We start from the raw sequence: 15755 nt of genomic DNA on the forward strand, positions 1-15755 counted from the left end.
AAATAATCAACAAAAATAAGCTTCAATACGAAGTTATGGGGCAAGATGCTATTGGATCTGCGGGAGGAATTGCAATTTTGTGGAACCCAAACGACATAATCCTAGAAGGTTGGACCAGTATGACCAGAATCCTTACATGCATTGGTAGAATAGTAGGAACGAAAGAAAAGGTAGTTATTTCAGGGGTTTACGGCCCACATACCCCAGGAGAAAAAGAAAGCTTTATAAAAAACATGAAAGTAATTCGTAGAATTTATTCAGAGTCTGCATGGATTATAGGAGGCGATTTTAACTGAATTTGATCCCTAGAGGAGAAAAAGGGAGGGATAAGAAAATCAGATCAATACATGGAAATGTTCAATGATATGATAGATGATTTAAGACTTGTAGACATTCAAACTATCAATGGAATCTGCACCTGGAACAATAGGAGGGGGGGCAAGAATCAGATAGCATCGAGACTTGATCGCTTCCTAGTATCAGAAACTATTATGAACAAGGACGTTTTCGTTGAAGCTAAGATCATGCCATCTCTTGGATCTGACCATTGGCCTATCAGACTGGAGGTGGATATTAAACGGAATCTTGGAAGGAGACCCTTCAGATTTGAAACCTTTTGGTTAAGGGACCCGGGATTCATAAAGAAAATGGAAGAATGGTGGACGCAAAGTACAGTTCAGGGTAAAGGAAAGATACATACATTCCAACTGAAACTTAAAGAGTTGAAAGGGAGAATCAAGACATGGAATAAGGAGGAATTTGGTAACATTATGGAGGACAAACAAAAACTAGAGGGAGAAATGGAATCAGTGCAACAAAAGATAATAACAGAAGGCAGGACAGAGGAGAGCATTAGAGAAGAAGGGATAATTCTTGGAAAACTAGAGGAAAGGCGAAAGCAAGAAGAAATTCTATGGAGGCAGAAGTCAAGAATAAAATGGTTAAGGGAAGGGGAAAGGAACACAAAATTCTTCCATCAGGCAATGATTCAACACAGACAAAGAAACAAGATATTATCCATTAAAGACCAGAATGGCGAAAGAGTAGTTGAGCAAGAAGGAATCGAGCAAGTGTTGGTGGAACATCACAAAGATATCCTAGCTGAGCCTCTAGTGGACAGATTGGAAGCAATAAAGGAAATATGCTCGGCCATTCCACGATTAGTTACAGAAGACCAAAATAACGCTCTGATGAGAGCTGCCAACTTAGAGGAGATAGAAGAAGTAGTAAAATCCATAAAAAAGGTACAGCTCCAGGTCCAGATGGTTTCACGATCGAATTATACCAAGCGGGATGGCATTTTATGGGAAGAGAAATCCTAGAATTGATAGAAGAATCTCGGATGAACCAGAAGGTATGGCCTGCCATTAACTCTACCTTCTATGCTTTGATTCCTAAGAATGATAATTTAGAAGATGCCAAGGGTTTTAGACCCCTGGCATTGTGTAATGTTATTTACAAGATAATAACAACCTTGATTGCCAAAAGATTGAAACCCCTGTTGGACAAGTTAATATCTACTGAACAAACGGGTTTTGTAGAAGGTAGACAAATCCTAGATGGTCTAGTAGTAACCCAAGAGGTTATCCACTCATTAAAAATGAAAAAACAAAAGGGCATGATGATTAAATTAGATCTGTCGAAAGCATATGATAGATTGAATTGGAAATACTTGGAAGAAGTTCTGGAAAGTTTTGGCTTCAGTAAGAGATGGGTAAAATGGATTCATAGTCTAATTACAACTCCGAACTTCTCCATACTTGTTAATGGAACCCCCTCAAAAACTTTTAATGCGTCTAGAGGAATTAGACAGGGAGGAGACACATTATCTCCGTTTCTTTTCATATTGGCAGCAGAGGGCCTTGGTAGATATATTAAAAAAGAACGAGCAGCGAACAAAATCAAGGGCTTGAAGCTATGGGGTAATGATCTGCCCTTAACCCATCAGCAATTCGTTGACGATATTATGTTATTTGGGGAACCAACTGTAAAAGAAGTGAGACAGCTGAAGAGGATTTTGGACTTATTCGCTAAAGCCTCCAGACTGGAAATTAATAGAGACAAATCCTGTGTATTTATATTTAACACTATGGAACAGATTAAAACTCATCTTACAAGATTGATGGGCTTTAAACGAGGAGAGCTGCCTACGAAATACCTGGGGAATTTACTGGACTTCACATCCAAAAAATTGAAAAACTGGCAAGGAGTTTTGGACAAATTGAGAAACAGAGTAGCGAACTGGGCTTTTAGAACTTTAAACATGGCAGGAAGGGTAGTGCTGGCAAAATCAGTCCTCCAAGCTATTCCCATATATCCTCTGTCGATAATGGCGGCGCTTTTAGGAGTCTGTTCAAAGATTAGAGAGATCATGAGAAAATTTATCTGGGGAGGGGCGAATCAACAGAAAAAATGGGCCCTAGTTTCTTGGAAACACCTAACAGAGAGGAAGGAAAAAGGAGGATTGGGTTTACGCGACCCGGAAAAACTCAACAAAGTGTTAGGAGCGAAGCTCTGGTGGCGATGGTTAAGAGAGGGTAATGACCTGTGGAAAGCCATTTGGAGACTCAAATACAATATGCCAGACACAACAGTGGACATTTTGAGACAGAGAGAAACCCCCAAGGGTTCAACAATCCGGGATCTAGCTCGACAGAACAGAGATATAGTAGAAAACCATACATTCTGGGAAATTCGAGGAGGTGAGGAAGCCAACTTCTGGGATGAAAAATGGTAGCAGAAGGAAAAAATGAACAGAATTCAGACGGTCCAACAGCTACAGGAAAGAATAGGGGGAAATCGAAAATGTGTCAAAGATTATTGGAAAGATAATGAATTGGATGGAATCTGGAGAAAATGGACATAACCAATTGAATGGGACTGCGAACTAAATCAAGAGCAACAAGAAACTTATATGAAAGAGGTGGATTCCAGGAAAATTAGAGCTCGAACAGGAAGGGACATTCTTAGATGGGGAAACTCCATGAAAGGATCTTTCACCGTCAAAGAGGCATACTACTTAGCGGACACACAGGCTATAAATGAGGAGAATCTCGAATGGAAAATTATTTGGGGAAGCAACTGGTGGCCGAAAGTTTCCCTATTCATATGGCTTGCAGCTAAGAACAAGATCCTAACTTGGGACAGAATTAAAAAAAAAGGCTTCAGTGGACCCTCAAGATGTTGTCTCTGTAAAAACGAAGAAAGGATACCCGAAATCACCTCCTAATTAATTGTTCGTTCACTAAGAAATTATGGGTGGATACAAGAAAGATATTCGGCAAATCTGAGATAGTTCCCAGAGACATTAACGCAATAATTTTCCAATGGAACAAGGAGAAATTCCAATGTAAAGTTGTTAGCAGAGCTTGGGATCTTATTGCAGGCTTCGTGCTATGGATGATATGGAAAGAAAGGAACCGTCGGATATTCCAGGACAAAATAAAATATTCGGAAACTATATGGAGACGAGCGGTTAGTCTAATGAGGGAAACAATCTTGGTGGAGAAATGGGACGTGGAGGACTGGAAGGCTAATCAAACAGAGGAGTTGATCCTGAACAGTTTAAACTTAAAGTATGAGATGGTGTATCATAAGCAGGACATCAGGCATAGCGCGCGAGCCCAAAATTCAGATAAATTTATCTACCCCAGAGATAACTTCATCAAATTAAACTTTGATGGAGCATCGAAAGGGAATCCTGGAAATGCTGGTTTCGGAGGCATATTTCACGATAGTCAGAAGAAGGTAAGGTGGATTTATGCTGAATGGGGCGGGGAAATGACGAATAATGAGGCTGAACTTTGGGCGATCCACCAGGGGCTGAGAATCGCAATCAGAAATGGTTATACAAACTTGGAAATAGTTGGTGACTCTCAGATTGCGATTGAAATATTGAAGAAACTTAGCAATGGAAGAGATTGGGAACGAATTATCAGCAGTTGGAGAACTGCCGGAATTGTCCAAGAGATAGCGGGTCTGCTAAAAAGGATAGAATACAAATTATTTAACCATGTAAGGCGGAATGGGAACCGCGCGGCCGACTTCCTGGCGAATTGGGGTTGTAAAGGATGAGGCAGCATTGTAGACAGCCAATGGACAGTGGTGCGAGCCAGCAGAGATTGGGTAGACTTGGCAACGATTATTAATGAGGATCATGATCAGGCAACGAGCGAGAACGCCAGGACTAATGAGTTGGATAGGTGAGTGGGACTGGAGATCTCGGCTAATTAATGCAGGTCAGTATGGACAGAGGAATGATATGATGAAAACGCACAGTGCAGTACACCGGCGGCGTGTGTGGAAGGCATCACACGATCGCTCCCACCGCGAAATAATTAATGCATGCGATCGGAGAGGATGGTGGAGCGGCATGTTAGAACTTCAAACGGTAAATGATAAACAAGGAATGATGGCCAGGAGAGGCAACATCCCGGATAATAAATGGCGGCAATGCATCGCCGATATAGTGGCATACATTGATGGAAGAAAGGTAATAAGTACCCAGTTTGGTAAGGGAAGGCAGCAGGTTAGTTTCTTTTCAATACAGCGTGCAGAGGTTAGGACAGTAGCGAGACAGCGAGACAGGAAAACTTTTATCCTGCACCAGAACATACCCCGTGACATAATTGGAGATAGCATGGAAACCAGGATGAGGTCAAGGGTGGCGGAGGAGCTGACTATTGCAGCTGACAAGAACAGGGACAGGAAAGGCAAGGCTGCTGCGAAAGAGGAGTTCCCGGCAGAAATTTTTGAGATTGAGGACGATTTTGAGGATGAAGAACCCCGTCGCGAAGCTAACAGGAAGTATAAAGCACAGGGCAAAGCAACAGGCGGTTGGGTCAACCCGCAGTCGAAAGAGGATCAGCCAGCACCGCAGGTGGAACGCGTAAGAAGATACGGCAGGAGAAGAAGTGGTAGGGGAGCGGGAAGCAGGACGGATACGGGCGGCAAGAGAGGTCAGGGGCAGAGCAGGAATGAAGGTGACAAAGGCGAGAATCTGAAGCAGGAAGCGGGACCAGCCAAAAAAACAAGGAGATCGATGGAGCAGAGAATTCACCAGGCTGAGAGGGCCTATCAGCAGAATACAAATCCAGAGGTCAGAAGAATTATGCAGCATTTGGAGGAGGAGTCTTTACAAGGCCAATCTGACGCAGAAATGAAGGATTGGGAATTCTTACTGCATGACCCAGGCAACACCAGAGGCAGAATGTCTCTGTTCAAGCAATCTCTCCACATTTACTGGGTAATGAAAAGGTTATTGGCAAAAGCATTAGAGCAAGTTGCTACTGAGATGGTGGAAATAGCGCAGGGAGGCCCTGAATTGAGTAGGGAACTGAGGTTCATCCACATTGCTTTAGAGAGGCAAGAGAAGAAACTGGATGAATTACAACAGCTATTGAAGGGAGAACATCAGGGAGCAGACGGAGGAGCAAACCAACAACCTACAACTGAATATGTCTGAGAAAACATATGTATATGAAAGTACATAGTCTAGATAAATATAGTTTTTTGCATGTTCTAGATAAGGAAAAATACTTTATGCAGACCAGTAGGATTAGGAATTCTCAGGACTGTTTAGTTCATCTTGCAAGGATAATCAGACTTTGGGCTTTCTATTTTTGGTCGGCCATTAAAAACTTTTGATGGCTAAAATACTCGGTTTCCCCATGAGAGCGAGTTAATATGTTTTGATACTATGTACTGTTTTATTTTCTATATAGTAATAGAAAGAGTCCCATCTCAGCTTACAAAAAAAAAAAAAAACATTTTTAAAGACATTCTGTACTTTACCATCATAAATATACGAAATTAGATTTTAAAAAAAACCTAAATTCCAACCAAAACCAAAATTAAAATATCAAACAATGTTAATGACAACATTTTTGAAGATATTCTGTCCTTTACCATCACAAGTATACGAGTGTCATGCAGAAAACAACTAGGATCAGGCTTCGTTTAAACTCCATTGATCATCTAGTATGCTGTGATCAGCAAAATGTGAACAATTTGTCAGTGAGGGTGTTATTTAATTAGGTTTTGAGTTTTTTAATTAGTAATTTTTTTGTTTAATATTTTAAAAATTAGTTAGAAATTTATTGAAATCACAAGCTTAGTAATCCCTGTACAATCGAAGTATTTTAGGGTTTTTCAAAGTGCTGAATTTATATATAGTCAAAAAACTAATTTAAATAACACAAATCAAAATTTCACCTCAATCTTTTCCTACACTAGAAAAATCCCAAAAATCACACAAAAAATAACTTGGTTTATTAAAATCATCTTATATAAAATGTATTTTAATTATATCATAGAAGTCACCCACATGAAACACCTAAAAGAATAACTGCTTAATAAAAATTAAGAAAAACCTAAAAGAAGAACTGCTTATAAAAATTAATTTTTTTATTAAAAATATATCCAAAAAAAAGCTGCAAAACGCAGGATAGTTAGAGTACTGCCAACCCTACAATAACTCGTTGAACTTATAAATGCTCGACTTCAATGAGATAAGTGAGGGGATTAAATGTGACATTTTTAATGCCACAACGAAAACCCACCGTAAGGAAAACCGATAGGATTCTCCTCTGTATATGTTTGATGCAATTTGTCCTTAAAAGGGCCAAACTACGTTTGTTATAGCGGAGTTTCAACATGACAACGCTGCGCGCTGCACCGTTCTCGAATGAAGTCAAGTCCTTCACAAGGACCTGTTTTTCGCAATATGAAGGCTTGAGAGGGATAGAACCCGTGGAGCGTTATCGACGATATTTTCATAAGCTGAGAGGTGGAACGTTAATTATACTTGCAATTTGTTATGATTTCGTTTGTGGGTGATCAATACGATGGAATTGAAATTGTGGGTTCTCGTCTGCAGGTGGTAGAAATGGCAAAACAAGGGCCATAAAGGCGTCGGCTCCCAAACGAGAAAAGGATCCGAAGAAGCGGATCGTTATAACGGGAATGGGGCTCGTCTCTGCTTTCGGAAGCGACGTCGATACGTTTTATGATAAGCTTTTGGAGGGAGAGAGCGGTATTGGGTTCATAGATCGATTCGATGCCTCGAGTTGTAAAGTTAGATTTGCAGGCCAAATACGTGGGTTTTCTGCAAATGGGTACATTGATGGGAAGAACGACCGCCGGCTTGACGATTGCTGGAGATACGGTTTGGTCAGTGGGAAGACGGCTCTTGAAAACGCTGATCTAGGCCCGCAACAGTTGGAGAAGGTATTTATTTGTTTTCACAAAAGTTTACATCCTGAAAATTTCTTATTAATACTGAATATTGAATTTTTCACTCTATTCACAATATTTATCCTCTTAATCCGAGTAAATTAAATCATAGATTTAGATTCAAAGAAAAATTGTCCTATAAACTTAATACTGATATTTCTTCACTGAATGTACTGATCTATATAAGAATTTTTTTATTTTTTAATTTAAGAGCTAGAGTGAGGCTGTTACTGTTAGCACTGGGTCAATTTATAGATATAACATTAGAAACTAGTACAATAATATTTAGGTATTATAGTTTAATATGTTATTAACTGAGACCGAGATTAAAATCTGGATAACACCAATTCACAAGTATTTTTCAGGTTGACAACACCAAAATCCTATGATTTTTGTAAGTTATTGATTTAGTAGAGGTTACTAGTGGAATTTCTAACAATAACACATCACACACTAACACTCTTCCTACACGAAAGCCTTGGTAAAATGAATCAAGAAGGGGATGCGTGTAAAGAAGGGGATGCGTGAGCCTAAAAGGGCGAGTGTGGAAAGAAAGAGACAACTTAAATGAATCTATGAGAAATAGTCATGTGGAATCTTTGCTAGGATCAAGGATGGGTGTGTTAAAAAAGATGATAGGACGAACTCATGCCATTGACAAAATTGTGAAGTAGATAAACATACATTCATATAAGTATTAGATTAGTATTGCATATTTATTTTTATGTTATGAATATACATGTATATATTATGTATTAAAAATTTGTTGTGACTAGGTTAATAGATACATAAAAATGGATATAGCATGCATATTTAAATTTGGAGTTATATTTCCCTAGGAGCAAGCCAATGAGAGAGGAAATAGGAATGAGTTCAATAAGTTTCTTTATTTGAATGGACAAGTGTTTAATTTGGTAACCCTTCCCTTTATTATGTATTATATGCCTATATGTTTTATTTCTCAAATTTATATATGAACATATGTCATATATTTTCCTTGCAAATTTAAAGTGCATGCAAGTCTTAGAGAGGGTATTTTTCTAGTCTTAATAAAAAGAAAAATATAATAAAGCAACACTAAATAATAAGAAAAATTGATTTTCATAATAAAACTCAAAAAAATAAAAACAAAAAATACATAACCACTTTTAAAAAATCTCATCCTTATATTCTTTACTACTGATATAAATATTTAGTAAATTAAATTCCCACCCTCCACTTGATAATTAAAATAAAATTATAAAAATATTATTCCAACAAAACTATATATATATATTAACACCAACCTATCCTATATTAAATTAACATGCAACATTTACTTAACAGCATCCATATTGTAGATAAATTATAAATCCTTTTGTCAAAACACTAAACCATTGATATGTGCTTATGGAGAGATCTCATTACGATGCATCATTTAAATTCAAATTAAATACAATTTATAAATGCTGGTGGAAAGTGCCCATTACAATGCATCATTTAATTTCTGGGAAATTTAAACGCACAAAATGAAGCATTCATTGCCCACTTAGACCCAGATTGTAAAACCTGAGCTGGGATAAAACTAAATATCAACTTTCTGAATTAACCTGAGCACGCTTCCACTCTGCACAGGTAGACAAGAGCCGTGTAGGGGTGCTGTTGGGAAGCGGGATTGGGGGTGTTACAACCTACTCTGCTGGAATTGAAGCTGTTTTGCGGAAGGGCTACCATAGGATCACGCCATTTTTCATTCCTTATACAATTCCAAACATGGGATCTGCATTGTTGGCAATTGATACGGGATTTATGGGTCCAACCTACTCAATTTCGACAGCGTGTGCAACGGGAAATTACTGCTTATATGCCGCTGCAAACCATATTCGCAGAGGTGAAGCAGACATCATGCTTGCAGGTGGCGCAGATGCTGGTATTGTGCCGGCAATAGTTGGTGGATTTATTTCCCTTAGGGTTCTTTCACAGAGGAATGATGACCCACAGACAGCATCAAGACCGTGGGACAAAGATCGTGATGGATTTGTCATGGGTGAAGGTGCTGGCGTGCTGGTGAGCTTAACCTGAACTTAACAGCTATGTATTTTTCTTCTATGCTACTGATTGCAAAAAATATAACATAAACAATACTAATCACAGTGGAGCCTCAGATTTACAATGAACTGCTACCCTGATCATTGATCCCATTGACTAATCTGAATGATTTAGCCTGTTGGGTTAAAATTGTTAGCTTGATTTCAGTTTCAAGTGACTGTGTATCTGAATTGCATTGCCTATTTTATGAAATAACTTTTTCAAATATCATTTCTTGTGGCGAATTTGAGTTTGATTTAGATACAAATGATATTTAAAATATCGTTTCAGACTTTGAACAGTTTAGATAATAAGAACATTGGCTTTTCTCCAAAAGCAGGTTATGGAAAGTCTTGAACATGCAATAAAGCGAGGGGCTCCCATAGTAGCCGAGTACCTTGGTGGGGCTGTCACTTGTGATGCTTATCACATGACCGATCCACGCTCTGATGGGCTTGGAGTTTCAATGTGCATTCGGAAAGCTCTGGAAGATGCAGGAATTTCACCAGAGGAGGTAAGTGGTTTTGATTTTTTATTCAAGGTTTATCAATGGTGTAGAATTACTACAGTTTCAATATTGGCTTAAATACCAATTATACAGTTTCAATATTGGCTTAATTACCAATTATCGTATGCTCAATAACAATGCAGGTCAACTATATCAATGCTCATGCAACCTCAACTCGGGTAGGAGATCTGGCAGAGATTAATGCTATCAAGAAGGTTTTCAAGGATACTTCTAGCATCAAAATAAATGGAACAAAGGTGAAGAATTCATTGGAGATTAGATCCTTGGGTTAACTGTTATGTTTCGTTTGTCATCTGTACATATAATGTGTGCTGATTAGTGTTGATTAGTTATTAAGAATTAAAACATGTTACCTCCAACCAAGATTTTACGATGCTGTTCAATTTGCAAGTATCTTGAATTCACCAAAATGATTCTCAACCAGTGCTTTCTGATCTTAGCCGAATGCATTTAGCCTATAGTTCAATAATTTGCTGCGCTTCAGAATGTTCTTGTGCCATTCTTCGATTGCAAACACCATCTCTGTTTCTGACATTAAATATGACTTACTTTTCCAGTCTATGATTGGGCATACTTTTGCTGCTGCCGGTGCACTGGAAGCAATTGCCACCATAAAGGCTATCACTACCGGGTGGCTTCACCCCACAATAAATCAGTTTGTAAGTTGCTTACATGCATTGCAGTTTTTTTTGCTAATAACTAGATGGAAATGACCAACTCGTTGCCTTTTGATGTACAAATAACATTTAAGCTATCGTTTTATCAAAAAACAATTTACATGTGGAGACTCTTGGCAGGATACCGAGCCTGATGTTACTATCGACACAGTGCCAAATATAAAGAAGCAGCATGAAGTACACGTTGGTAAGTAAATTTGATTAAATTTAGGGTACAGCATCAATTCTCCTGAAGAATTTAATGAACAACGATATGAGAATGATCTTGGTTCCCTTGATAACATAGCTTGTGGTTAATCTCAGCGAATTCCTTGTCATAATCAAACACTGCAATGCTTATATGTGATATAAATGCTGGTTTCTCTTACATAGTGTTTTACATGTGTTCACCTGTCGTTATTAAAGCTAGCGTTGTTATTTGGAATTTAGTATTCCTAGGCATTACATTACTATCTGACAATTTGCATAAATGTGGCACGCTGTTGATCTATGAGGTTTATCTAGGACACCAAGCACTTTTTATTAAGTGGCTATTGCTAGCATATCTTTAATGATATCTAGATAATTTGGATAGATTTTTGGATATATTATTTTTATGTGGTAAGATCCTAACATTATTTATGATACAGGTTGAGAATGTAAAGTTTTATTGATCAAAGAAAGTTATAATTATCTGTCTTTTCCATTTATTTGCCATCACTGTTTTGGTAAATGTCTTTTCCATCTTCTTTGCCATCACTGTTTTGGTAAATGTCTTTCCATCTTCTTTGCCATCACTATGTGGGTCTTGAGTTATATCATTTTATTAGGTTTGGTTTTGTAATATTTTCTTGTTTATTATATCATTTTATTAGGTTAGGTTTTGTAATATTTTTGTGTTTACACCATTTAGATTAAGTTTAGTTTTTGCATTGAGTTTAAAGTGAAAAGGAAAACTATTAAAGTGGGAAGGAAACTATTAAAATACCAATAGGTAATCTGTCTAATAATTATTCTTAAATTATTATTCATAAAGTTTATTTATTTTTAATCTAAAATTTACCCAAAAAAATCTAAAATAAATTAAATAATAAAGATGCAACAAACTAATAACAGACTCTCAAATATTTTAATTAATTGGCTTTGCATCTTTTATTGCATAACAGGAGTATAACGGACTAGGGACTAATTTAATTGGGTAGGAAATAGATTTCATTTAACTAGTCAAAATTAGAAGGCTAATTTGATATTTAATTGATATCTGTCAAAATCAAATTTTTATGTATTATAAAACCTTTGAAATTTTTAAAATTTATTAAATATTAAAATTTATTAATAAATAAAAAATTAATTTAATAAATTAATAAATTTTATATTAATAAATTTTGAATTTATAAATTATATTATTATTTTTTTAAAATTTAAAAATTATATTTATATGTATGTGAAATTATGTTCATTTATTTGTGAATTTTGTAAATAAATCCAATTAATTACATATTTAAGATTAAAGTTTAGTTATTTATGAATTTTGTAAATTTATATTTATAATAAATATTGGAGAATTTAAATTTTTAATAATTAATAACACAAAATTATGTTGATAGATAGGTTTATTCTGGAATAAGGATTTTAGAATTTTTATTTAATTATAAATAATTATTAAATGAATGGTAGGGATTTAATCTTTAGAATATTTTCAAATAATTTTATTACTAATTTTAATTTCAGATAAAATTTTGAGATTTATCTCAAAAGTAGTTATGCTCTTTTAGTTTTTTTAATTAAATTAATTAATTAAAAAAAATCGTGTATATGAGTTATGGTTTTTTGGCATGTATTATTAGTAAGCCATGGTATTGCAACAAAACTTATTTATAAGTTAAGAATCTATTAAATTGGTTAACTAAAAAAAGTCGTGCATATGAGTTATTAGTAAGCCATGGTATTGCAACAAAACTTATTTATAAGTTGAGAATCTTCATGGCAAAGTGAGAGTAAATCTTCACAATTGGGAATCTTGTTACATGTTTTGTGATTTTTTAATCTTGGAAATGTGGGATGTGTTATGCGGAAACTCTTTGACTAATAGTGTTACATGTTTTATGATTTTCTAAAATTTTGAAAATATAAGATATATTATGAAGTAAGTATTTTGAGACCTACATATGTTTACCACCATTTAATTTTATACAAATTTTAATTTATTTTAATTGTTTAACTTGTATTAACTTGTTTAACAAATCTTGTTACACCTTTCGTGATTTTTTTAATTTTAAAAATATGAAATATATTATGATGTAAGTATTTTGAGAACTATATATATTTACCACCATTTAATTTTAAACAAATTTATTTTATTTTAATTACTTAATTTATATTAAGTCATGTCTATTGAAAACTACAAAAAAAAATTGAAACTTTTGATAATAAGATAAGCACTCGGAAGTTTTCAGAATATGAAAAGAAAAATAAAACTAATTAAATTTGTAAAGAAATTTTCCAACTCCACTTCTCATGAAGTTTGATAACTTTGTGAAAAATAGATAGTAGAGATTAGATAAATTTTATTTTTTAATTAAATAAAGTATTTAATTTTAAAAAAAATATTAATAATTCATTAATCACAATATTTATCATTTAAAATAAATTATTTTATCAAATAGATAATAGTTAATCGTTCATTAATTATAATATTTATAATTAAAATATTTTTTAATAAATAAAATAATATATTAGAGTGACTATAATATAATTGTAATTAAGTTTGTAATTGTTAGATAATTTCAATTATGTTGATAGGAGTGTCTATTTTGAAATAAGGATTTTTTTTTGTAAGTTTGGGAAGGCTACATCTTCAATATGTCCAATATATCACCCTCATGGGCCGGGAATTGAACCAGTGACTTCACATCAAGGAGTGCACCATCTATCCAAGACCTCGCAGACTTTGAAATAGGTCTTTTATTAAAGAGAAACTAAACTTATTTTTGGATTAGTGAGTTTTGAAAGGGAGTTATCTTTAGTGTGATTTTTTGGACGGGGGGAAATATTTGAGGTGAAACCTTGATTTGTCTCACTTAAACTGGTTTTTTTACTGTATCCAGGGAAATTTTTTTAGGCGAAACCTTGATTTGTGTCACTTAAACTGGTTTTTTGACTGTATATATGGATGGATTCAACACCCTAAAAACCCTAGGGCACTTATATTAAAAATATTAATTTTAACTCCATTATAAATTAAGGGTAATCTAAATTATCATGTATAAAGATGTATATTATGTAAAAATTAAAACGTTTAGCTGAGTGATTTCTGTTTGGGAAGGACTGCTCGTGGTGTTGCGGTTCCGCACCACGTTCTGGCAACACAGGTAGGAAAGTTTCTGAAGGTTTTTGTTTATAATGACGATAGGAGACCGCAGGTTCATACCCTTAGTAATTTGGATGTTATTTCTATCCCACACATTTTAGTGTTGTTATTTTAAAACTTCACATGTGGTTGATATGTTCATTTTATAAATTCGAGATATTAAAAAATATTTTTTATTTTATTAATTACTAATAAATATTTGTAAGGGAAAATAAAATAAATTATTAGTATAGACCATTAAAAAAAAATGTAATTAGAGGATATGCATGCTTAGATTTATTTGTATAGGTTCATTTTATAAATCTGTAATATGGTATGCGTGTTTTCGAGATATTAAAATATATTTTTTATTTTATTAATTATTAATAAATATTTTTAAGGGAAAATAAAATAAATTATTAGTATAGACCATTAAAAAAATGTAATTAGAGGATATGCATGCTTAGATTTATTTGTATTTTTTTTGATATCTAGTATATTTTAACTAAACCTTGCATAGGTTTGCAGTGCATTCAATGGTCAGAAAAAACTTATTTTTCTCCATCTTTGATTTTATTGTTTTTTGATTTAACAAATTTTATGGACATAATATATTTTTTTTCCCATAAAATAAAACCCATTACTAAACAAATTCAAACCCATTATCACTGTTCTTTAATTTCTATTACTCCATTTCATATTTCTTTTTATTGTCTTAAACTTTTAGATGTTGAGTTTGGATTTTGTTACCCTATTCCAAGTTATATTATTTTTGTAGGTATTTCAAAGTTCTGACTTGTTATGTTAAAGCGAAGCTTCACATCTTGGCCACTGCCAGAGTTTGGTTTTGTTACTTTTCCAACTTATTCCATGAATTATACTTGATTTTTGTAATTATTTTCAGAGCTCTGATTCTATGGCCATTTGTCTACCATAAAAATCAAGATAAACACTTGTGACTATTGTGGTCTAGGATTAAATGTTCAAGTTCTAAAAGATCAAGCATTGGGGATGTAATTCTGTTGCAAAAGATAAGTGAAAATTCTTTTAAAGATTCTGACTCTAAGTTTACACCGTCAATGGCAGGTATCTCAAACTCTTTTGGATTTGGTGGACACAACTCAGTGGTGGCTTTTGCTCCATTCAATCCTTAAGACAGGCTATCTACTTCATTATTTTAAATCATTGGTGTTTTTCATTGAGTTACCATGAATTGATGCATTGCAGAAAATTCTGATCATGTTAAATTTGGTTCAAAGAATAAGAACTGCTTTCATTATTTTAAATCATTGGTGTTTTTCATTGAGTTACCATGAATTGATGCATTACAGAAAATTCTGATCATGTTAAATTTGGTTCAAAGAATAAGAACTGCTTTCAACAGTGTCATTTTATCCAATATTAATCACTTGCAGAAGAAATGCTTTGAATCGGATTTTTGGTGACTTCTTTAGACATGAATTTCAAGACTATGGTAGCATTCCCTTTTCAGTGCAATGGGCAAAGGCATTTGAATGCCTGGACTCAACATTGGTGTCATAGGTTAGAAGTAGAATCAAACTTTCAATTTGCTTCTGAGTAGGGTATTTTCATGGAGCTGATAAATTAGTCTTGATGTTCGAGAACATATTGCTGTGTTTCTCCTCTCCTTATGTGATAAAGAATTTAAACACTTGTTTCTTGTGGTAGGGATTCTATCAAACAAATGCAAAGCCTCAGAATATTGAATTTCATTTCTTGTGGTAGGGATTCTATCAAACAAATGCAGAGCCTCAGAATATTGAATTTCACATATTTATTGATTATAGCACGTGCTTTTAAATACCTGAACTTTGATTTAATTATAAATTCATGAATCTCGATATTTTTGAAGAAATATAGTTTCCCGGTTTCTGATGATGGATCGTAGTAACAATCAGTT

General features: G+C 34.5%; 1 protein-coding gene across 2 annotated transcripts in view; it reads left to right on the forward strand.

Annotated features, from left to right (window-relative positions):
* The window catches only part of LOC149184627 (3-oxoacyl-[acyl-carrier-protein] synthase I, chloroplastic-like), a 34348-nt gene extending 18816 nt beyond the window's left edge, over positions 1 to 15532 (forward strand). The window contains exons 1-8 of one of the 2 annotated variants that reach the window (XM_089418960.1): positions 6648 to 6787; positions 6878 to 7227; positions 8848 to 9279; positions 9641 to 9814; positions 9952 to 10065; positions 10387 to 10488; positions 10627 to 10693; positions 14921 to 15532. In XM_089418960.1, coding sequence (XP_089275086.1) covers positions 6655 to 6787; positions 6878 to 7227; positions 8848 to 9279; positions 9641 to 9814; positions 9952 to 10065; positions 10387 to 10488; positions 10627 to 10693; positions 14921 to 14988 — 1440 coding nt within the window. In that variant the 5' untranslated portion in view covers positions 6648 to 6654 and the 3' untranslated portion in view covers positions 14989 to 15532. Of the gene's footprint in view, positions 1 to 6647; positions 6788 to 6877; positions 7228 to 8847; positions 9280 to 9640; positions 9815 to 9951; positions 10066 to 10386; positions 10489 to 10626; positions 10694 to 14920 lie in introns of those variants that run through there. The other variant, XM_089418961.1, reaches the window with a different exon arrangement.
* Positions 15533 to 15755: the final 223 nt, after the last annotated feature.

The sequence above is a fragment of the Pinus tabuliformis genome, chromosome 3_2 (genome assembly GCF_031772625.1).
Source record: "Pinus tabuliformis cultivar Carrire ecotype Pingquan chromosome 3_2, CPIR1, whole genome shotgun sequence".
Taxonomy (NCBI): domain Eukaryota; kingdom Viridiplantae; phylum Streptophyta; class Pinopsida; order Pinales; family Pinaceae; genus Pinus; species Pinus tabuliformis.